This window comes from Gavia stellata, chromosome Z, assembly GCF_030936135.1.
Source record: "Gavia stellata isolate bGavSte3 chromosome Z, bGavSte3.hap2, whole genome shotgun sequence".
In the NCBI taxonomy this organism is placed as follows: Eukaryota; Metazoa; Chordata; class Aves; order Gaviiformes; family Gaviidae; genus Gavia; species Gavia stellata.
The window spans coordinates 65,234,236-65,258,183 of NC_082637.1; the positions used below are offsets into that span (position 1 = coordinate 65,234,236).

Below are 23,948 nucleotides of genomic sequence, written 5' to 3' on the forward strand. Positions count from 1 at the left end.
TGAAGGATTATGGCCACAAATTGGAAGTGTGGACATGTGCACAGAAAAAAGTTGCTCTAATAATGTTCAATTTTCTTTGTATTAATAACACAAGTTTACTTATGGAGGCTCAAAATAAAAATTCTCAGTAACCTACAGAGTGAAAACTCCCTGCTGAGTTTATGGAAGATACTGCAGGGCTGTGCAATTACTGCTGTGCTTTCTTGTATTGTTTGATGTGTTCTTCAGGGACCTCATGTTCAGCTTGAATGGAGACAGAGACAGAATAGTCTGCCAAGCTTAAAATACAAAAAAGATATTTTTGAACCTTTTTTTTTAAAAAAAGATAATATTAGTCCATTAGGAGTAAAAAGGTTGCTCCCATACACAGAGAGAGCTGCTGACCTTGCTGAGAAGGTCAAGCAATGTCCCAGCAAGAACAGCCCCTAAAACATAGGAGGAATTCTTTACTTGAGAAACTCTTACTTTCATTCAAGAAAAAGGTCCTGCAAAGAATCAAATCACTTGAAGTGGGTGTTAAATAAATGCCCTAGTTGGAACAAAGAAGTATCCTTTCATTCAGAAGGGTCAGCTTTTTTTAATTCTGCTTTTACCCACTGCCCACTACCATGCTGGTTACTGAATTACACCAGAGTAACTCAGAGAGATAGACTGGGTCATATATAAAACATCTATTTTCATTCGTTCTGGGATTTTTCTGTCACACCACTTTTTGTATCCCCCAAGATTCTTTACCTCTTATGGTGAAGACTGACATTCATATCTTGCATTGATACATAGACCAGCTCAGATGCATGATTTCAGTGGTACTACCCAGCTTTATACAGATGAAAAAGCACATTCAGAAGTCATCTTTAGAGTGTTTTAGTCTTGAAGTCTTGACTGAATGACTTTCTGAGAAGATATTCAATGTATGAGCTGGGCAGAAACTGGAATTCCTGTTACCCAGGGTATTCTGAAATTAAAAAGCAAAACTTAAAACTGCATAGACAATATGTACTTTGAGTCTTCTTCTTGCAAAGATTTATTTAAATTCAAGATTTAACTTCAATCTCATTTCTTTTTTTCTTGAAGCCTTCACGAGAACTGGGGTAACCCAGCAGCCCTGTGTATACTTGTGACAATTGGGAACAGACCTTTTAGAATACCAGGGAATCGGCAGCTCTGCTTATGGGTAGTCTAGGTCTGTATAAGTTTTAATATTTCAGCTTAACTGTGAGAAGACAAAATAATGGCAAAATTATAAATGGTGATTAGCAATTGACTCCATAAAATAGAGGAAGGGTTAGGCTGCAGAGCAGTTACTTTGACTGAGATGAACATAAAAATTGTTTCTTGGAAGCACTTCATAGAGTGTGGTGGCAAGCCAAAAATGATTTCCAGAATGCTCCCTGTAAGTGCAGAGAAATACATGTTCAGAGACTGATCTGCTGGTTCGATAAAGCATTCATTGGTCCAATTAGAGGTGTTCATGTGAGTTAGTAAGTGGGATATTAAATAAGGAGCTGTGCAGAACTGGGGTGAACAGCCTTCTTGAGGTGGGCAGTGCTGTGAAGCTCCTTGAGAGCCGTTTGCATTGGCTGCTTCACACCACTTGCCTGGGCACAGCATTGTCACCCAGCCTGTGTGGTGGACACACCTGGCCAGATATGCCTCTCCATGTCCACAGCACCCTGGGGAAGGAGGGCAGCAGAGACTGGACTTGCAGCATGAGGAATGTGCTCTGCTTCTTGCTCTCTACTACATTTGAGGGGTCTGTACATCTGTTGGCCACCTGTTTTCAGGATGGTGTACCACATTGCAAGGCAGCAGCTGGATTAATCTGTTTACAGTGACAGCTCATTTTATCTTGTTTCATTTAATTGAGATGGAAGTAACATTTTTACATCTCAGGGGTTTGTAGCATCACTCTACCTCACCATCTCAGGGCATGTCCACTTTCATTAAGGATTTTTCAGCCCTTTCCCTTGTCAAAATAGTCTGAAATTTATAAATCAGAAATAGACTGATTCTAGACCTAGCGCTACTTCACCACATGACGAGGATCAAATTTCAAAGGCACAGTGTTCGTAGACACGTATCTATAAAATAGATAAATGCCTAATTCTAGAGAAATTAAAGAAGTGGAGAGACAAAATACTAGTAATAATCGAGGAATAATTACCTTTTTTATGTAAGTGCTTTAATATAAATTAAGGGAATGGATAATTTCATTCACTCAACACTTGCAAATGCTGTCCTAACTTGCTGGGCCTTGGTTGTGTGAAATGCTCTGTTAATGCTGTTGCTCTTATGTCTGTCTGTCTGTAAACAGGACATATGATTGTAGTTTTGAGTGCACACAACATGCTACCATTTGTCTAGTGATCTCAGGTAACACCTCAAAGCCATGCATCTGGCTGCACTACAGGTAGACGTTTCATTTCAGCTCACTGGTTTCTTGGACTGCCTCTTGCTCCCAAGTTCAGGTTGCTGGATCTGCTGCAGGTACCTTATCTAGTTAGATTAAAGCCAGCATGCAGATACTTACCTGTGCTACAGTCACAGCTCCTGGTTTGCTTACTAAAGTGTACTCTGGAGCACTGCAAGCCACAGCAGAAGGCAGAACTGTGTCCCACCTACAAGCAGTTCTTGCAGATTTGCTGCATTTTAGCGCTTCATGTGGATGTCTCCATAGGTAAGCTGTGGAAGCATATAGATGCAGGTTTTAATAATTACAGGCTGTCTAGCAAATTACTTTGATTTTTTTGGTCTATGGGCAGTGAAATCTTCATGCCTAACGTCAGTGGTGAAGAACTGATAAATAACCATTTCAGGATTACCTGGCGAATGACTTCTCAAACTGACACAGATGTACCACAGCAGAATGCTGCTTCATAGGCCTATCACAGCAAATGCCTCTTGATTGTCTGCAATTTAAAGTTTGCAAACAGAAAATATAGCTCAGTAAAATCACATCAGTGTTAAAATCACACAACCAGTCATTCGCACTACCTGGTACAGATTTAGTATAAGATTTTAGACAGAGAAAAGTAATCTTCTAAGTAGAAATCAAATTATACTAATGAAATGTTTGACCAAAAGCATGCTCTATTTCATTTAGCATAGATTAAAAGCAAAGAGTAAAGGAACGTTGTAGAAGGATAATTTCTAAACTAGTGGAACCAGGAAACATCTGAAAGTTAACATTTGATTATTTTTTCTTTTCACAAACAGACCAGTTCTGCTGACCTTATTATTCTTGACTGTGATATACTCGCAAAGGTCTCACTGACGCTTCTGTGAGTAATGTTAATTTAAGGAAAGCACAGATAAATTGTTACATATTGTACTGCATGTTTAAATGTCATCCAAAGAGGAGACAAAATTAACAGTTTTGCAGCCTCATTTTGGTCCGTTATTACATCTACACAAATCAGACCACTGTATTTGATCTAGCCAAACATACTTAATTTGCCCAAATATTTGTGGTAATAGGATATTTTGGTTAAATTATCTGTGTTCTAAAATTTGTTACTCTAGGAATATACACTATAGCGTGAAATGCCTGACTGTCATCCTATCAAATAATTTCTGTCAGGCAGATAAGTAGTTGAATTGCTGATACTCCTGCCCAAACTGAAAATAGGTGAAGTTTGGCCCTGATATAAGTAGGTACATTGTGTTGAGGGAGCTGAAACAAAGTAAGTGTTGATATAGATCTATACTTAGTGTAGGAGAAGGTAAGAAAATGAAAGTGATAGAACAGGCTGTCTATAATAAAATGCCATGACTACATATGCTGCTGCTTTTACTTTGGAACGATTCACATCACTTACACATGCACGCTTCTGTTGTAAAATCTATCCCAATAGCCATTTTCCAGGATGCTTATAAATATGTAACACTCCTGGGTGTTTCTCTGTGGCATATTTGCCATTGCATCTTAGCATCTTGAATTTTTAGGTACCTTTTCCTCATATGACTACCTGAGGAAGTATTATGAAAGTCTATTGTTTTGTGTCATGTCAGGAACTGGATCACAGAGGGGCTCGCCAGCGGTTGCAGAGTAAATGTCTAGGAAAGTAAGGACCTGAAACTATCAGTTCACTTTTTCTCTTGATTTGTTGCCACCTGCAAGACGAGAGGAAGCCTCTATAGTTTCTCAGTTGTAACTACTCAGTGCCAAAAGGAAGCATCTTTAGAGTTTGGACAGCCTCTGCCATGCTTGTTGTGAGGCATGCTTCCTGTGCAAACATTTTCCAAACTGCAGAAAACAAACCGTAGGTTGTTCAGTTTGTAGTGGTGCTTTTTGGATAAGGTAAATTGCTCAGCCTAAGCAGCTCTCCTGGGGTAATTACTGTCCATGCAATATTGGACATAAATTTTTCTGATCCTGTCTGAGGTGCAAAGCATATGAAAATAGTCCAGACATGTATTACTCTCTGAATCATTAAGAGCCTCTTGCTACCTAGCATTGAGCTTTGGAGCCCCTGGCTGTGCGTTTGCACTCACGAAAGTAACCCAGAGTTGAATAACGGCACTGTTTAATGGGCATGATGGTGTTAGTTGATGGTTGGACTTGATGATCTTACAGGTCTTTTCCAACCTTAGTGATTCTGTGATTCTGTGAGGCCAAGGGGACGTTGAAACTCAGTAAGACCGCAGGCTGGTGCTCACAGCATTTTAGGACAATTACACAGGAGACCATTCTTCAAACCTGCTGCTCAGTATGTATGTAGTGGGCAAGAGCAAGGAAACACTTGCATTTGGAGTAGGAAGCACAGGCATTTACCTGTAAAGATTTAGTTATTGACCATGTTCTTTACCTCCAATTACGTGTTCAGGTAATGGAATATTTCATTTCTCTTTGATTTTTGCTTTCTGCTTCTTCTCACATGCACTGAATCTTTCCGAAGTTGTTTTTTCTTTCTTTCATTTTGCTTTTTGGCAAAGCCACTAAAAAGGTTAAATGTCAGTGGGTTTCAAGAATCACAGTATCACAGAATCACTAAGGTTGGAAAAGACCTGTAAGATCATCAAGTCCAACCATCAACCAACAACACCAGGTCCATTAAACCATGTCCCACAATGCCACGTCCACACGTTCCTTGAACACCTCCAGTGATGGTGACTCCACCACTTCCCTGGGCAGCCTGTTCCAGTGCTTCACTCTCTCAGTAAAGAAATTTTTCCTAATATCCAGTCTAAACCTCCCCTGGTGCAACTTGAGGCCATTTCCTCTTGTCCTGTTGCTCGTCACTTGGGAGAAGAGGTCAACAGCCACCTGTCCGCAACCTCCTTTCAGGTAATTGTAGAGAGCGATGAGGTCTCCCCTCAGCCTCCTCTTCTCCAGACTGAACAACCCCAGCTCCCTCAGCCGCTCCTCACCAGACTTGTGCTCCAGACCCCTCACCAGCTTCGTTGCCCTCCTCTGGACACGCTCCAGCACCTCAATGTCCTTCTTGTAGTGAGGGGCCCAAAACTGAACACAGTATTCGAGGTGCGGCCTCACCAGAGCCGAGTACAGGGGCAGAAAGAAATCCGTAAGGGCTCTAGTTCGCCGCTCATTTACGCCACTGTCAGAGCACTGCGACATTACTAACCTGGATTCTTTCCTGACTGATAGAAAGGAAGAATCAAATTCTGCCTATCCTGTAGTTCGGAATGTGTCTGGTACTTGAATTTTGGTTTTGCTGGAAAAAATAAAATACTGAGTAGTAGATCTCTTCTTTCAGGTGATTAAAAAAAAAAAAAAAAAAGGATCTTTTTTTAAGCATGTGTCTTCCTCACTGAGAATTTGAAGGTAGTTTTATGTCCCTTTTAAAGGTTTATGTATTATGACTGTTCATTTCCCATATGATGTAAAAAAACAAAACCAAAACCAAAACATGTATTTGATGAAAAGTCTCCACTAAAAAACCCCACACAACCCTCCCACAAAATGTCCTGCTTGACTTCATCTGTGCCATCAGTTTGGAAACAGGTAATGACTTAACTTGCTGACTGTCATTCATTTTGTAACCTCTGAAATGAGGAGTGCTGTAGAAGAAATATGTTTATAATTGTCATCAAGGTAGGATTTCTCTAGGGTTTGTGAGAGTATTTCCAAACAGATAGTTCCTTCATAAATGTATTAATTACCTTAGCAACATAAAAGCATGCATAATTTGCTTATGAGCATTTTCCTTTCTTGCTTGCTTAAGCATTCAAGATCCAGGAGATCTGCAGTTGTCTTTCCTGAATGAAATACTCACTAGGTCTGCATTTCATGTGAGAAATGACCGATGTCCCCCAGCAGGACATAGGTTGTGCCTGGATTGTTAAAGACTGCAATTTGAGAAGGGAAGGAAAGGGAAGGGCTAATGCTCTCAGAAGTTTAACTGGATAGCCTTTTGCATTAATAGACCATTCTGTTAGATATATCTGGAGCAAGTTGAATTTAAACCTGTACCCTGTCTGTGGCTGGCGGTGTTTGACCTTTGCATCACTTTTTTGTTCTAAGTAGTATGTTACACTGCTTTGATGTGCACATCCTATGTGCAGAAACCTTTTTCCAGTACAGCTGCTGAACAGGGTGTCAAAAGGAAGCTATCCTGGCATAAACTGGACCAACATAAGTAGCAACAGACAAGGGCAGAACTTGAGTAAAAATAGGAATTTTAGCAGCTTTTTCAGATGTCTTTCCTATATTCTACTTCTTGCGTGACTTATGTGTACATTTGTAATCATTTTGCTAGGTGCAGATGTTTTTCTGTTAGAGTATCTGTCTTGTGTTAAAGGAATATTACTTCTTAGAGTATATTTGACTTGTGTGTCTCACATAAACTTATTCTCCTAGGAGATCTAGAAATGCTGCTCATACATATTTTCCTGTGATGCAGCTGGAAGTTCCTATGGTGAACTCAGAAATAAATTTTTCACTTTTTCCCTCTCCACTTTTAACTAGGTAGACAAGAAAATTGTCCGCACAGAAATCGGAGTTCTTCTTCGCCTTTCGCATCCAAACATTGTAAGTTTAGCCTTGTTCTTTCACTCCATGTTTGTTTCTTTGCTTTTTTAAAATTCTTTCTGTTCCTGAGAGATGACTTTTGTGGTTCACCGGTACAGACTTGGGAGAGTCCTGGATTAAAGCTTTGGGTTCTCCCCATGAGCGTGTTAGCAGCTTGTGATGGAAGACTGTTGAATTATACTTACACTTTAAAATACATTATTGATGTTCTGACAGAATTGAGTGAGAAACTATGCAAAAGAAGTTCTGGAAATGAAAGGGGAAGTTGGTGGTGTCAGTCCTTGGAGGGTGGAGAAGGTCTTATATTCAGTTCCTCTGAAAGATAGGAAGATAGCTGTTGACAAGCACTAACAAAAGCAACTTCTTAAACTCCTGTGTTACCTAAAGATTGCTGAGGTGTGAGGAGTATGAAGATAACACAAAAAAAAGGGAATGCAAAGGAGATAAAGCTAGCAAAAAAAAAAGGGGGGTGGGAGAGAATATGCATAACTTGCTCAACTGCAAGGTAAATGATACACCAACTTCAGCTGGTACGATCCTCTGCTTTATTGACTGTGGTCTGTTTCCTGCTGTTGGCCCTGTAATTTGCTCAGCAAGAAGACAAATAAGCACAATAAATCCTTTTTGTTATCTTTTACTAGATAAAACTGAAGGAAATATTTGAGACCCCTACAGAAATCAGTCTTGTTCTGGAATTGGTCACAGGTGGAGAACTATTTGACAGGTAAGTTACATGTACACATGTCGCTCGGTACCTTCCCCAAGGATGTTACAGTCCAGATTTCTTCTCTGCACATAATCCCTGTGTTAGTAATTACTGGAATTACTTCATCAGCATATGATTTATTCACATGAGTAAATATCTGCAGAAATTGGCTTAAAAACGTGTTTGGAAATGTGATTATCAGGAGATTTTTTTGGAAAGGATACATGAGTTGAAAATGGAGGAAATTGTCAGTAAATTCTGAAGAGCACACACTGTTGAAGGAAGCTGCTCAGCAGGTGCATAGCATCAGAGTGTGCTAGAGCAGACAAAGGGCAGGAAAATCTGGCAAAATCACATTGCCAGGTCATCATAAAATATGGTAGGTGGCAATCAGCCTGCCAGGAGGATAGTGTTACGTCTGATAAAAATTGGATAAGCAGAGTAACAAGAAAGAAATTCTCTTTGGTATTCATTGTATTTATAAAACCTCTGGTTTTGTTACAAAGGTTCTGTAAGACAGCTATTGACTTCTGAAGGTGTTGCTCATAAGGCTGAACATGCTTGTGGTGTAGGTGCATATGCATAAAGTGAAATAATTCTGTAATAGTGTTGGAGTGATATTTTACTGGTAGGGATTTGGTTTTTTAGAGCAAGAGAAGATCGGAAAAGCATTTGACACTGGCTTGAGTAAATCAAATAATTCACTGGCGTTGGTGATTTCCAACTCATGTAAGGACATGGGTTTGATCTTCCTTCTTCTGTAATTAAAGTTTAGTGTTTTAGAGGACTGTTATACAAATGCGCACCAAAGACTCAGTCTGAAAGTATCTTTGACTTGAGAAAATGAAAGCATACTTTTTTCCTGCACAGATGAACTATTGCTGAACAATAACAGCAAAAGCAACTCCTCCTGTAACATCTTTAGTTCAACAGAACAAGAGTGCGTACTCTCTGAATACTCAGCCAAAGGAATCAGGAGAAACCTGCTGTAAGTTAAACAAGCAGCGAGTGCCCAGTCCTGAGCTAGAGAGGACCCTGCACAAGATGCCTTGCCTTTTGCATAGCCTTTCATATATATCCACATGGTTTCAGATTAGGTGGTTTTCAGAAGGGCTGGATACTCTGCAGGAGTCTCTGATGAGAACAGTTTGCAACAGGAAAAGAAAAACATGCCAGTAAAATGGTTGGTTCCTGATCAGCAACCATCTGTGTGGTAGAAGAACTGAAGATAGAAGACTCCATGGGATCCAGGATTCCAGGAAATAATTGCATTATTTCATGGAACTAGGAGTTAATATTACGACATTTTCAACATTCTGTAATCTGTACTCAGCAGTGATTATGGGATGTCAGGTCTCAGATTGATCTTTCCCAAAAATTCTATGCTTAATCCAGTAGTTTGGCTAGGACAAGCTGTCTGGCATTGCCTGATGAGAAGCAAAGCCATTTAGTCACTAGAATTGTGCTGTCCCCTTGTGATGCTATGAATGAGCACTTATACTATGGAGGTCTTCTGAATTCAGCATTCTCCTTTTCTCCATATACCACAGAACTGGAAACTTTGGCAATACAGTCCTCTCTGATCTGTGATTTGGAAAAGAAACAACCAATGAAACAAAAAACATAAAAAGCTAGTTTCAGCTGTTAAGCTAGCGATAGGAGTATTACTTCACTCTTCAACTTTAACCAAAAATAATTTAATAGAAATACGCAGCCAAGATGTCTTGCACTAGTCACTCCAATTAAGCATTAGCTGTCCCTTTCCTCTCTTTCAGCTGGGCTGAGGGATGAACACTTGCATTGTGCTCTACACTGGCTGCCCTCTGAGATTTAGTGAGGGTAAATTTAGCGTTCTCCCTTAGGGCAGACTTCCCCTCTCATGCCTAATCTTTTCAATCTATACATCTTTTTATCATGCACGACGGAAATGTCCTTACTTACTGAGAGGCCTTATGCACTTGTGCCTTTGTGCTTTCATGACTCCCATCCCTGGAGAAAGCAAAACAATCCTGGAAGATCTCCTGCTGGGCAGTGGGGTTGTGTCAGATGTGGAGAGAGAACTGTGACCCCATCTTGAGATCCACCCTATGGTTGTCCTCAAGACAAGACCCTGTACAGAAAGGGTGTGGGCAAGCAGGACCCTGACGTGGCCAGGGACTACCCTGAGGGTTTGGAGGACCTTATGTGCTTGGTGCACAGCTGTGTGATTTTGTAAACCACCATCCATACACAGGCAGAAAAGCAACTTTCATACTCTGGAGGAGTTGCTCTTCGCCTCTTTCAAATTAGCTGTCAGCAAATGATAGGACTAGATCTGTTGCACAAACACATCTGCTCTCCTTACTCTAAACATCCTCATTGCTGTGACTGTTACTGCTAATTCTGGTAATATGCCGGTTCTTTTTATATCAACTGTTTTATTGCTCTAGTTTTCTACCACCCCAGATGTCCATTCTTCTTTTGAATAGTATTTGAGCTGCAGATGAGTAAGTTCTTTCACATACACATTCCCCTTATGATGAAGATGATTTTATAAATACCCAAGATCCGATTAGTTTTCTAGAATCCTATTAACATTGTTGATATGCTGCTGGTTTCATGCCACGCTAACATAAAAGTTCACCATATTCAATATCTCTGTCAAATCATCCACGTTATTGCTAAAATGAGCTTTCATTATGACAATTTTTCAGTTGTGTTACCCAAAAGGAGATAAATTCAAACAAAAGTATCAGTTACATATCTGAGTCAATACAGCTGAAATCAGGTTGGTTTTGGTTGTATTTTTAAAAAGAAATCTGCTTCCCAGACTTCATAAATCACATTGTAGATCATATCCTGACATACAATATTCCACCATCCCAAACACAATAAATGTAACTCTATACTAAATTGGAGAAGTTTGTGTAAATTAGAATATAAATTGCCAGTTTGCATGATGGTTTTTGCCAACCCAGTAAGCGAGCAGTGACAAAGAGCTTTTGAAGTAAGACAGACCAATGGCCAAACCGGCCAAGACAGAGAGAAAACTGCAGTAGGTCTAAATTAACTGATATTCTAGTTCTTTCCAGATGTCATGTCTCCAGCCCAGCGCTGGTGCATATGACTTTGGCCCTTCTTTTTCAATTCTGCGTGTTTAAAAGAGACATGCATGGTTGAAGTGCATTTAAACCAGTAGTGTTTTGACAGAGTCCCAAGGGACGACCCTCTGGTATGGCTCTGAGCGTCCCAGCAGCGGTGTGCCCAACAGCACGCGGCCGTGTGTCTCATGCTGCCACAATACTGAGGGCAGGCTGCTGTCACACCGGTCCTCACCAGGGCAGGAGCTAGCTGAAAAACAAAAAAACAAAATCAGCACAGCTGTTGAAATGCATGGCAGAGTGATCGCTGTAACATTTGAACAGTCTTTAAAGGACTGTGTTTCCACTACACTTGTAGATAGGAAATTTCAGGACTGGGAGCAAAGCGGCAGGCAAAGGTCAATTTTCATCCCTCTCTCGCATCTTCCTTCTCATCTTGTCTTCTTAGGAAGAGCTCTGCAGAGCCGTAGTTCAGACATCTTTTACATGAGAAGTTTCAGTGATGGAAAGACATAATGAAATTTGGTTTTATTAGGTTTTTGGATGACATCATATTGTGCATACAGAATAAAGTAATAAACCTTATGTGGATACTTTTAAAAGGCAGATGTATAATCAGAAAGCTTCACTCCATTTCAGCTTTTCTTCATTTAACTGGAGAAAACTAGAGGCAGAGTTGATGGAATTAACCTTCTAGGTGCTTTCAGATAGATGGGACTGAATTTGAGCTCAAATAAATGAAATCAAAGATTTTAATATGAATTGAAGATCACAGTGGAAAAAAGAGTTTAAATGCCGTGACCGTAAGGGAATGTAGAATGAATTTACACCACAAAAATTGATATAGTTTTCCTGGAAGAAACCCAGACTCTTCTCATTTATATAGGCAAATTGTCAAACTAATTGCTTTTTAACACATTTGTATTAATAATCAGTAAACCTTACACTGTTCAAAGATTTGCTTAGGTAAGTAGCCAGTGGCCTCACTTTTTTGTGTTAACCCATTTGATTATTACTTCTTCGATTTTCTTCATAGTTCTTCCATTTTAGAATAACGATGATTCTTCTTAAGCTTGGTTCAGTTGTATTTTTCTCTTGCCTCTTCCTTTTGCCCTCTGTTGCTTTATTGTTCTTTACTCAAATATAATTTCCTGGTACTGTTAACTTTGACTTTCTTTTCTATCGCATGGCGCATTTAATCAGATTCTTGGTCACTTTGTTGATCTGGCTTTGCTTCTAACAATTAACCTCTTTATTATTATGGGCAGCAACAGGTCTGGCAGCACAGTGAAGTCTGATAACTGTCTTTTAGGGGCTAACTTTTTTTGAAGTTCATCTTTTCCATTGAGATTTTATTCATATTTATTGCCTTTCAACAATATATCACTTTTCCAAATATTGCCTTTCAGCAATATATCACTTTTCCAAATATTAATTTCACAAAAAGGTCAACTCTACTTTAACTTCATTTTAGTCAGAATACCTGCAGATTGATAAGAATAGTTTTTGTTAGACCCTTTCTTGTTTCAGCTTCAAATGATTATGTCAATCCATACGTTCTCCTTGTCTGGACTGCAGCACCTTGACCACAAACTATTCTGTTTCTTCCTTCATCTTATTACTAAGTGCACGAAACTTTGTCTAAAAATACCACTTAGGGCTGACAGTCTCTTGACTCACTTCCATTTCAGATTTCCTATAATTTCCTCTGAAATATAGATTCAAGCTGATACAGTCTTCTTTTATGGAGCATGCATTAACAAAACTATTAATTACTTGTTCTAAAAAACTTGTCTTTTTAAGAGCTGCAGGAATGATTACCTCTTATGGACAAAATTCCCTGAAGCCTTCCCAGGCTTCAGGCACACCTTCTTGTTTCTGTTTATGGAAATTAGAATTGCTAAGGGACATCAAAAAGAGTCAAGGAATCAATCAGTCACTAAAGTGGGGGTCTTTTATAAACTAGTGGCAGCATCTTTTATTTGTTTCTGAGCTCTGGTCTCATTATGTGGTGGCATTCTGTCTTCTGAACAGCGGTCAGAGCAGTCCTTTGGACTCTATTTCACATGAGCAAGTTACGGTCCCCTTACTGAGAGGGGGACAAAGAGGTCTGAGTTGACTACACCAGCTATGCCCTATTCTCTGAAATCAGAAGACAATACACAAATTAGCTCTGGTAAAAGTGCTCCTTGATGTCATAATAGCTCACTTAGTGTCTCTTGATATCAGCTGCAGTAATGATAAAACCCAGTAATTTAAGAATAAAGAAGTGTACGTTAATGCTTATTTGTAGCCTTTCCAATGTAATTTGGTATTTCCTTCCTGTACAGAGTTGTAATAATGCCTTTACATTTTTTTGTGGTCAGCGCCTTATTTTCTGTTACATGACAGAATTACTCTACGTCAGCCAGTATGTACCAACTACAATATTCTCTTCAAGATGAGAGATACAAATGATTTTTTGTGAATGTTTATACATAGGATACTAGTTACGGTTTGATCAATGTATGCACTTAGAATTAGGTGAAACACAGGCGCCAGAGGAAACACACTTGCAGCTTTGTAAATGACTGAAGGACTCAAGCGATGATGATGATGATGATGATGATGATGATGGTGCAATTATAGTACTGGCTGGCTTCCTGCCACTCTCTAAATGTGAGCTGATGTGATATTAAAGTTTTTTAACTCCACTATGGAAGGTTTTTCACTTAAAACATTTTCATTTAAAATATCCTCTTGCCTTTTGTTGTTATTGCTCGAAATAACTTTGCAGGAGTTGGTAGCATGGGTATGTCATAGTTGGGACCAACCTGTATGTTGCTAGCCCACTTTGGGAACTGGGCAAGACTTTGGGAGACAGGACACATCAGTGCCTGTGAAACTTTTTAGTTTGGTAGGTATTGTTAATACTGAGACTTCTTGTGATTAGAGCATCTCTGACATATGTACTCTCAGTTTTCTGCCACAGCCTTACCACTGTAATATAGGAATACGTGGTCTGGATGCCAGACAAACTAGGAGACATACACCTGTTAAATTAAATAGGAAGCTGATTGAGCCTTAACTGATTTCTTCAGTTGTTAAGAAATTTAACTTTCATATTTGTTTGGAATTCAGAGAGGTTTTAACAGCTCTGTGCAGGTGACAAGTTGAAGTATATATAACTACAGCCTACATAGCTGTAGCCTACATTTATGTATACAGGAAGTCTCTGTCTGACCCAAGAGCTAATGATGTGTCTTCTATGTCTTGATTCAACACATCTCCTGAAATTATAATGTCACTTAGGATGTGAGCGCTTTGTACATTTTTTTTCTCATTGCTTTTTCTATGTACATTATGACAAGAGTGTAAGTGAACACCAAAATGTTTTATGAAGAAGTACGGTTATCCTAAATATGCAGAGCACCAAAATGCTTGTCCTAAATGATAATTAAGCTGATTTTTTGATGAAAGCCTGGAAAGCAAATCTTTTTCAGATAATGTACTTCTCAGTTCAATGCTGAACTTTAGCCGCTGAAGTAAGCAATGTATCACACATCCATACACTGCAGGCCACCAAAGGAGGACTGGAACAGGTGAACCTGAAATAATCCTGAAATGGGTAATGATAATGTGAATACTCTTGCTAATTGTGACATAGAGGAATATAAGCACAATGTATGTTATGCAAGCAGTGCCCAATATCAGAATTCGATGGCTCTTTGTTTCACTGTTACTGGGAAGTAAGCTGTGTGCCTGAGCGAGCTCTGGGGCAATGTGTTTAAAATACCAAGGCAGTTACAGCTGTGCTGGTTTGGCATGGAGGGCTGGCACGGGCAGGATGTTCACCTGAACTCAGGCAGTATCCTTCAACCATCCTTGGGGGTCCAGGGGTTTGGTATTTGTTTCTTTAACACCTCTGTAATCTTCTTATGTAGGCTATTCCAGTCACTCTCCAGCCTGGTAATTAGATTCGGCTTCAATATTAGGAGAAACTTTCTTTCTGCGAATTTGCCCAATATCTGTTTGCCTTGTCCCCAGCAGGTATAGAAAAGGTGATTACTTTCTTCTTTATAGCCAGCTCTCACACAGTGGAGGACTGCAGAAGACTATATATTCGCAGTCCCTGCAATCTTTTGTCCCTGGTCACATTTTCTACATCTCAATTACTGTCCATTGAACTTCCCTCCACATTCCCACGTCTTTCTTATAACGTGGTGTTCTTAGCTAGAGAAAGATATCCAGTGGAAGCCTCACTTGGCGGGTTGGCTTCATCAGTGCCTTCAGTGCTGCTCTTTCCCCCTCCCCAGGCCACTGCCTCCTTTACAAGCTGCCAGTGATCCTTCCCTTTGCCCCCTCCCTGTTGCTCACCAAAGAGGAGCTGTGAAATGCTGAAATAATTCAGCTTGTCGCATTGCCTCACACAGTCAGTAACACAGAAACTTTTCTTTGAGAGAGAAGTTTGAGCTGCTAGTTTATGCGCACTGTGGTTTCACAACCTCTAGAAACAAAGACTATAATTTTTTAAAAAGTCTGCTGAAATTAAGATCCTGAAAGATGAACCTGTCGTTTTGAAAAAATGTGCACTAAACTGTTCTTGCTAATTTCACTGCAGACATCTGGGTGATTGCTGCTTTTGAAGGTGTGGCCGTTTATTGGCCACCAGGCTTTTAATGTATAATTCCTGATTTTCCTACAAGATCTTTCTAGTTCTGTGGGTGCTATAGAAATGCTGAGTAGGAAGGAGAAAGAAAGTTGAAAAGGGGAAAAAAAACCTACTATGAGATATAAGAAATACGGAATCTTTCTCTAAATTCTCCTGCATGCCATGTTTATCAGAAACTGCCTCTTTCTTAATAATGATGGAGGGAAAATAGTTTTTCTGAATGACTGCAATGCTGCATTTCATTTCTAAACAAGGTGTTGAAGAAAAACATCTAGTTTGTTTGACTTGGAGTCAGATCCAAACCCAGTTCTGTATTTCCCATTATCCTTCTTCAGATCGTGGGCAGGCAGTTTGAGTCATTAGTGACAGTGACAGCTAGTCTGCTCTAAATTATGAAAATGGTTGTAAAATAAGGGAGAATCAGCAAACTGAATCAGAGCTCCTTTTTTAGATTTATTACTCTTCAATGTTGTAGTATGGAAAATACATAAATATTTAGAGAGAAACCTTACTTTTTAACTAAACAAATGCATCAAAGCAACAAGGAATTGAATTCACCTCAGTACAGGTATGAGCCAAGAGGTCTGTGAATCACTCATTGAGAAGGTGTTCCTTGTGGAAACCTTTTTGCTGTTGAATAGAGTGATGTCATTTTCTTTTCCTGTTTTGCTAATTTTCCTCTCACTTTACCTTGTAGAAATCCTTTAATTTCACATTAATGAAATACAAGAATTTACTTAAGAATTAAGTGAATATGTACAGAAAAAATCTCCATGACAACCAAAGAATTTAAGATAAATTCACATTTGTTATATAGAACCAAATATTTTTAAAAATTGCCGTGCCATACTGGCATTGGAACAGATGTTGTGTTTATATAGGCCAGTGTCTTGCCTGAGACTGTACGTGATGTAACAGGATGCAGCCCACAGGTGAGATGTGGTACCAGAGTTTTGGATAAAAGCCAGCTAGAAGCAGAATGAAAATGACCCTAAAAACAGCAGTGGATTTTTCTGATATTGCAATATTTATAAAGAATTAGCTAAAAAGCCAATACAGACATAGCTTGAAGAAAGAAAGGGAAGTAATGCTGGGAACCAATAAAGTGATAAAAAATGTTAAAGTTTTGGATGGCTGAATTGATTTAGCAGGCCTTTTGCAAGCTACATTTTATATTTCTAGATTCACCTAATACTGAAAGGCAGCCAGCTCCACAGTGTGGAGAAATAGAATTTATAGTAGCAATATTAAATGATGGCTAAATATTGCAAATTTTAGAGTAAATGTTTAGATTTATTAGCGTAAAACTAAGTGCACTTACCAATGTAAGGTAAGGGAAGCAAGAAACAGACTTTACCTGCTCAGATGTCAGGCAAGGCTGGAGGATGGGTAGGGTGGCTCGTGTAGGAGGGAAACAGGGAAGTAAAGCTAAGAATAGAAGAACTAGTCAATTTAGAGTGTGGGGGAGGAAAAACTAAGTTTGTTGAAGTGGGTAAGATTTCAAATTTTCTTCATCACAAGGAGTCACGAGAACAGCTTTCATTTAAAGTTGCAGAATAGTCATTGCACTGGATTCCCATACCCAAGAAAAACAAGAGAGAAAGAGTTTGGTTTCAGAGTCAGGGAGCTGGTAAAGTACCCATTTCTTGTACTATTTGGTTCCTCTTTCATGTTGCTTATTCCACCCCCTGGCGCTCTCCATTACAAGTTTCAGGAGTTGTTACAGTGCAAGGCTTGGAGTGGCTCTGCAGGCTGCGCTGCCCGGAAAGGACTTACCGCCTTTCCTCGCTCTTAGCCGAGAGGTCTCACTGCCAGGCCAGCGGCCGGTGCTGACCAAGAATTTAAGGCACTGGCAGTTTTGCATGAAGAGGTGTGTGCCATCAGTGACCATCCCAGTCCAGCATCCTCTGGCATTGGATGAGTCCTCTGCTTGTTCAAAGCGGTTTGCTGGGTATTTTTGATTCCTTTTTTTACCACTGCAGCTGTACAAACAGCTGTTTCTCATGCTGGACTTGGAAAGATCTAGCTCTCTGTTTTGTTACTCATTGAAAAATCAAACCCAAAGCCTAGTCCTTTCCTTCTGTAATGAAATGTTCACTTGTTTGGTTTTTGTAGGAGATTGATTGTTTCCACTTGTTGCATAACATGCTTATCATTAATCCCCAGATACATGTATACTAGTCAACCGTAAAATTGTATATCAATATAATTTTAATACTGCTCTGAAAATTGATTCTAAAATGACATGACAGGATTCCCCATCTCTTTCCTCATTGATTTTCAGATCGAGTGTGTTTAGTTTAGCAGGACTGTGATCTTCCTTTTATTTTTTTCCTACCAGTAATAAAGTTTCTGCAGAGCAAGTGTGGCCACTACCTACTTCCCTTTACTGTGATATCCCATTGCTTTCAGTAACTTCATACAGATGTGATCAATTAAAGCATTGTACCAAGTCCTAAGAAGACTGTCCCAAAAGGAGTAAAATCCAGTGCACGGTCTTCTCAAATTATACTGCAGGCTGCAGAATTACGGTGAATGCTGGTAAGAATTTATGCTTCTGCTTATGTAGACTCTGATGAAGATGTACATAACGGAAACATTATAAGCAACACAGGGAATGTTGCACTTCTATGGTAGAGTGACACAGTGGATGTCCAGAGGCTACACTGAAAACCATCTGCAAAACTAAAGGATTTATATTGCCAGAAAACTTGCAGTACTCAGAAGGAACAGAAATGCTAGAAAGGCTGGATGGAAGCCAGCAAGAATTACTGCAAATTATTAAACACTTGAATGCATACATGTGCTTGACGATCATGTGGAAGCTGCCAAATTTCAACTACCTACTGTGTGTAAGAGAGCATGGATCACAAGAAATACATGATACCATTTCCACAGGCTTGCTGGCTGGTGTGAAGTGAAGGGTCCTAAATTTTTTGTAGCTCCGTTACCTGACAGCACAAGGCTTTTCCACCTCTGAGCTTCAGCAGCAGCTGAGAGGATGTTATCATTGTTTTGGTGTGGTGGCCGTGGTCTTTGGGTCGGGCAGTATGGTGGGGTGAGCTCTGCTGCGTGACTGGACCCTGCAGGCAGGCAAGCAGGGGTGCACCACCGCACCATGGGGAGCGGGGCTGTTCCCAAGGGGCGTCTCCATCTCCAGCGGTAGTGGGAAACAGGAGTGAGGAGGGCATTTTGAGAAACACTTCCCGGCTTCTCTTTGTAGAAGGAGGCAGATTTGTCTCAAATGTGTTCACATGTGCTTGGAAAGACAAGATTAAATCAGGTGGTGTTTTAGGAGACCTGTAGCTTGGTCTCCATCAGTACTTACTCTATTAGATGTGTGTCTGGTTGTGTATAAGTGTAAACAATTGAATCGACATATTTCAATAAACGTGTACACGCAAGCATGAAAAGGTGATTCTTCACAAATGTGATTAGAATATGAATTATTTAATATGAATATGAATAGAATTTAATATAATTTAGATATATAAATAGAATTTAATAGAATTATTAATTCTATATAATAGAATTATTAGAATTATTCTATATAATAGAATTCTACTAATAGAATTATTCTATATAAATAGAATTTAATAGAATATGAATTATTTAATCAACATTGCATTTTTGCTTGCTCTAGAATGTCAACTTCAATTTGAAGCACTGGCTTCAATTTTCTGGATGTTTGCAACACCAAAATCAGTGGTTTTCCAAGCTTTTATTTTTTTCCTTTTACTTTAAGCATTTCTGTATCCCTTCTTCTGGATTCCCTGCTGTCTTCCTCCCAGTTTTTCTCTCCAGCACTCTGTTGGCCTACCTGGGTCTTTCATTTGCATATCAAAGAGACTATTTAATTAGTTCTTTATTGTTACTTTTCCTTTCGTTCTGTTCTCTCAACGAAGGTTTATTCTTTCTTCATCCATGCTTTTCTTAAAGATAATTCTGTAAACTAGGGATAAATAATTGTTTTTGCTTCCGTAATAACAAAATAAGACATTTCTGCACGTTTCCTTTCCGTTATGGAAAAAAGGGCAGTGAGTCATTGTTAATCTGCAGGCTGAAATTGAAAAATCCTTGTAAAGAAGCTTCATTGGTCTTAGGTAGGAGTGTTGTTATAATAAAGCAAGCTGGCACATCTACCATTTGTCTTATGTAAATTATCGCAGGGATGATGCAAAAAATAGCTATGCAAATGGTCCCCCAGCATTATTACAGGACCTAAACTACAGGATAATCTTTGTTCAGTACTCTTCCTTACTGTCTAATGACCATGTTTTAGTTTCAAAGCAGCGTGCCCTTAGAAATAAATTTTCATCTTTAGCAAGAAGTATGTCTTTTTTTCATTTATTGCTGTTACAGAAGATTACGTTTTCAACTTGCTAGATTATTATTAATTAATAATTAGGTTTGTATTCTCAGTAAGTCTGGATTCTAGACTTCTGAAAAACTAGAAAGTTAACTGCATGTGACATAAGCTGAAATTGGCTTGCCGGTGCATGTTATTCACATGTAACATCAGTGGATGAGTCATGTGCATTGCACAGTAATTCTACAGTTGTTTTTTATTGCTCTCCTGAAATATAAGCCCACACTTTGTTGCATTTATTTACTGTAAAGTGTATGTTCACAATGTCTTCATCTTCAGTGTCTGCATGCTGTTTCTGTTATGTGTTTAATGTAAATAATGAGAGCAGTATCCTGTCCGTACCAACATATAGTTGTCTAAGTCAGGGTGAGCTGGTCTTCCACATGCTGTGATCAGAAGGGCAGTCTTGAGCATCTCTTTGATCTCTCTTGTTTCCAGGCATCAAGTAATTGGTGGTTTTCTTTCCTGCATTGGTCAGGCATTGACAGGAAGCTAAGAACCTCATCTTTTCTTTGATTTTGTTGAGTGGAGGAAAACACAAAGAAGTTGGCTGCATTTAAGAGATGTCTTTTTTTTTTTTTTCTCCCCAGGTTTATCTGTTTGAAAAAGAAAGGATATAACAAATAGTGGGTTACCAGACTGTAAAATTAGAAATTTGTTGGATGAAGGGAGAAATGTAAATTGAATTGTAACTGTATAGCTGCATATTTCTCTGATCACATGTGTTGGAAAATCAGAGAATTTCAAATCCTGTTGAAGCTTTAAAACCTTCTGCCTCATGTGTTTCTAGGGTCAGGTGCACAAGGTCATTCTGCAGCTGTTGGAGTCAAGGCATGGGCAGGGTGGCCCGTTCCCAGGGGACGTATGCCTGAGCAATGGTGTAATTAAACCCAGCACTCTCCTGACAGCTCAGCTTATGTGCAGCACTTCCCCAGCAGCAGCCCCGTGATGCCTGTCTTTTTCCTGCAGTGCATTGTGGAATATATTCCAAAATCTGTGGCAGTTTGAAAGCAGAGGGTCAAACTAGCACAGCAGAATTTTTGGTTTTACTACCTTGTGACCAAATTTGAAATTTTGTTACCATCTCCCATGCCCTACTAAAGATTGTAAGCTTAACAGAATGATTATGTGAATGTCTTTAATACATGGAATCCTGTAAAACAAGGAGAGTGTTTTAACATGCTTCTTGTGCCATGGTGGGAGGAGAAAGTTAGCACCCAAAATACCAGCAGGGAAGGGGATGGGGGATGGGGGCAAGGTCTGTATTCTCAGAAATGCTTATGGATGCTAAAGACAGGAACTTGCTAGCTGACACTAAATACTTTATTTGAATTAAAAATAAGGAGGAAGCCAAACTAGTATATTTGGGGGAAGAGAGAGATATATATATGTATGTATATATATATAAATAATATATACAGTATACAAAGGTCTATACTATATTTATATCTTCTAATGAGTATGTAATAATGCTTTTCATATGTACATTAGTCAACACCTTTCCTGTCAGCTTTCGTAAAGCTGTAAGGAGTTGCATTGAAAGTAGCTCAATATGAGTCTGGTATTTCAGAGAAGTGGTAAAAAGATACTGGAAAACAGGGAAAGTGGGGAGAAAGGAGTATACCCTTCTTGTCACAAGCAGAGTCTGTTTCTGGACCCTGAGGCAAAAGGTCTTTCCGGTGGCTTTTGTCTTCAGACGTTACAGGCTTCTTGCTCTCCTGCTTCATGGGGATTTTAGGGCATTGTTTTGCAAAACTGGCTTGTGTGCTTGCAGGAGATCATTTTATGAAATGTGTAATAGGCACCACAGCTTCTGGTTCTAGACAGCATCTGTCTGTGTTTTCTTGGGCTTTGAAAAATGTATATGGTAAAAAATCAAAGCATCAGGTTAAAGATCTGACCTTTAAGGTAACTCTCTGACGGAGAATTATTGTAGTTCACAAATACTGTATGTAGTTAGATACAACACTAAAAAGACTGTTGGGTTTTTTAAATGGAGCATTGGTACATGTTAATGATAGATCTTTCTTTTATTAACTTCTTATACGCCATTGTGCAAATCTGTATCTTCTGCTGACTCTGTTTAACTGAACTGTGCATTTATATAATGTTTCATTCTGTAATGGCAGTTCTTGGAGAACATGCAATGCAAATCCTGAGTCAGCCCCCGGACCCTGTGCCACTGCTGGTGTTCTAGAAGAGTTGCAGTAGCACAGCTGGGCTTTGGGAGGCCAACCCAGAAATCTGCATTAACCCTTGCTGCCATTTCTTTGCAGGATACAATACAAAATGTTGATATACACCGCTTCAGAACACACCTTAACACAGAAAAGTATTTTCTTTCTTAATGTTTTTATCATGGTAAGGTTCCAGGGAGATAACATTACTAATGAAGACCATTGGGTTTTTGTTTGTTTTTACAAGATTGAACTGATGTAAAAGCAAAGGGAGAAAGAAAACCGTGTTTTGAGGATCTTCAGAACTCATAAATATTGCTGAACTCACCGTAAGGTGCACACGGTCAGCACATTTACAAAATCAAGCTATCACATGTCATCTATACAAAATAAAAATAGCATACTGGCTATTTACATTAAGAAGAAAAAACCCAGCAGTTTTAGTTGTAATGAAACCATGTTTCTTTGACTACAGAGCTCCCAATTTTCTACTGATGGGGGAAAAAAGACAATTGTTCAGCCCGTTATACTTGAGGGATAATTTGAAGCTAGTAAATGTTTACACCAACCCTTTCTCTTGAATAATTCAGATCTGTGTGTGCATAGCACAATGCTTTTGTTTAATAACTAAATAAATAAATAAATAAGGGGGATGGGGGAAGCTCAAGTTAAATGTAAAAGTGAAAAGCAGCTCCTAAAGGATACCTAGTTTTATTGGAGAGTAATTCAGATTCCCTGGGTTTTAGAAAATTCCAAAACCTTTCAACTGAATGTGTATATATTGTGAGCTCCTTACCTAGTTGATATTTTACCTCTATTTTTCCATTTAACTGGGAATAAAAGGTAACCTGAATTGCAAAAGGGCTGTTTCTATTCTTTAGGGGGCCCTCCAGAGTCCTGGCTGTATTTAAATTTCATTGTTTTCTAGCTCATTTTTCAAAAGAAGCTTTTACCTTAATAAGTAATCCTGAATACAATTTCTCTTGTTGCTTTTTCTGTAGGATTGTGGAAAAGGGTTACTACAGTGAACGAGATGCAGCTGATGCTGTTAAACAAATCCTGGAGGCAGTTGCTGTGAGTATTATCTAGCATCATATGCTCAGCACCTAATCTTTCACCTATAATGGCTCAATAAATACTTATGTGTGAAAGAAGTAGAGTTCACTGGAGACAGTCCACACAAGTTCCCTACTATAATTAATTCTGTATTGATTTTTTTTAAGGTAGTGGCACTTTGAAGGGCAAGAAGTGACTTTGGATGGCAAAGAGCAATGCATTTAATGCTCTAAGTCATCTGTTACAGTGGAGTGAGTGCTCTGTCCAATCTCAAAAACCTGTGGAGTTCAGCACGGATCGTTTTAGCCTTAAAAGTAATTTGAAATCACTGGCACTTGTGTAGTCTCTAGTTCATTTTTTGCAGAGTATGTCACAGTAATTTATTTAGAACATTAAACAAAAGCAAATGCATTACTTTTCCTCTCAACTTAAAAGGATAGTAGATTGGCTGAACATGTTAGCTGGTGTAAAGAGTTACAATTTGAGTCGAAGACTCCTGCAGAATATTGCCATGAAAATAGTTACACTTATTTGCAGTTGTTGCCTGAAGGTGATCCATCACAGTTTTTGCCACTATGCAGGAGCATTTATGCAAACAGAGCTCATTGCAAGGAAGCATGGACTGCTGGGAAAGTGGATAGTGTAGGTTACAACATATCTAACCAAAAATCAATTCTCCCTGATCTTCAGATTGCAGGTACATACACAGAAAGACAGTAATATATTGAGAGATCAGAATAAAGTTTGATGCCAGTAGTTTGTGCAGTTTCTAATACACCTTCCTCTGTATTTTGTGTGTTTTTCAGACATTTGAATTTTTGTACTATTTCACATTCTATCGCTTAGAGAAATGTATAAATACTTTTGAGACAAGAATATAAAGGTTTCTAGTGGGTACATACACTCTTTCCATACATT

The 23,948-nt window shown here is 39.1% G+C and overlaps 1 protein-coding gene across 1 annotated transcript in view; it reads left to right on the top strand.

The window, feature by feature from the left end:
* CAMK4 (calcium/calmodulin dependent protein kinase IV) overlaps positions 1–23,948 on the top strand; it is a 172,024-nt gene that overhangs the window by 93,554 nt on the left and 54,522 nt on the right. Inside the window, exons 3-5 of the mRNA XM_059834185.1 lie at positions 6,929–6,991; positions 7,633–7,715; positions 22,976–23,048. Coding sequence (XP_059690168.1) covers positions 6,929–6,991; positions 7,633–7,715; positions 22,976–23,048 — 219 coding nt within the window. The remainder of the gene's footprint in view (positions 1–6,928; positions 6,992–7,632; positions 7,716–22,975; positions 23,049–23,948) is intronic.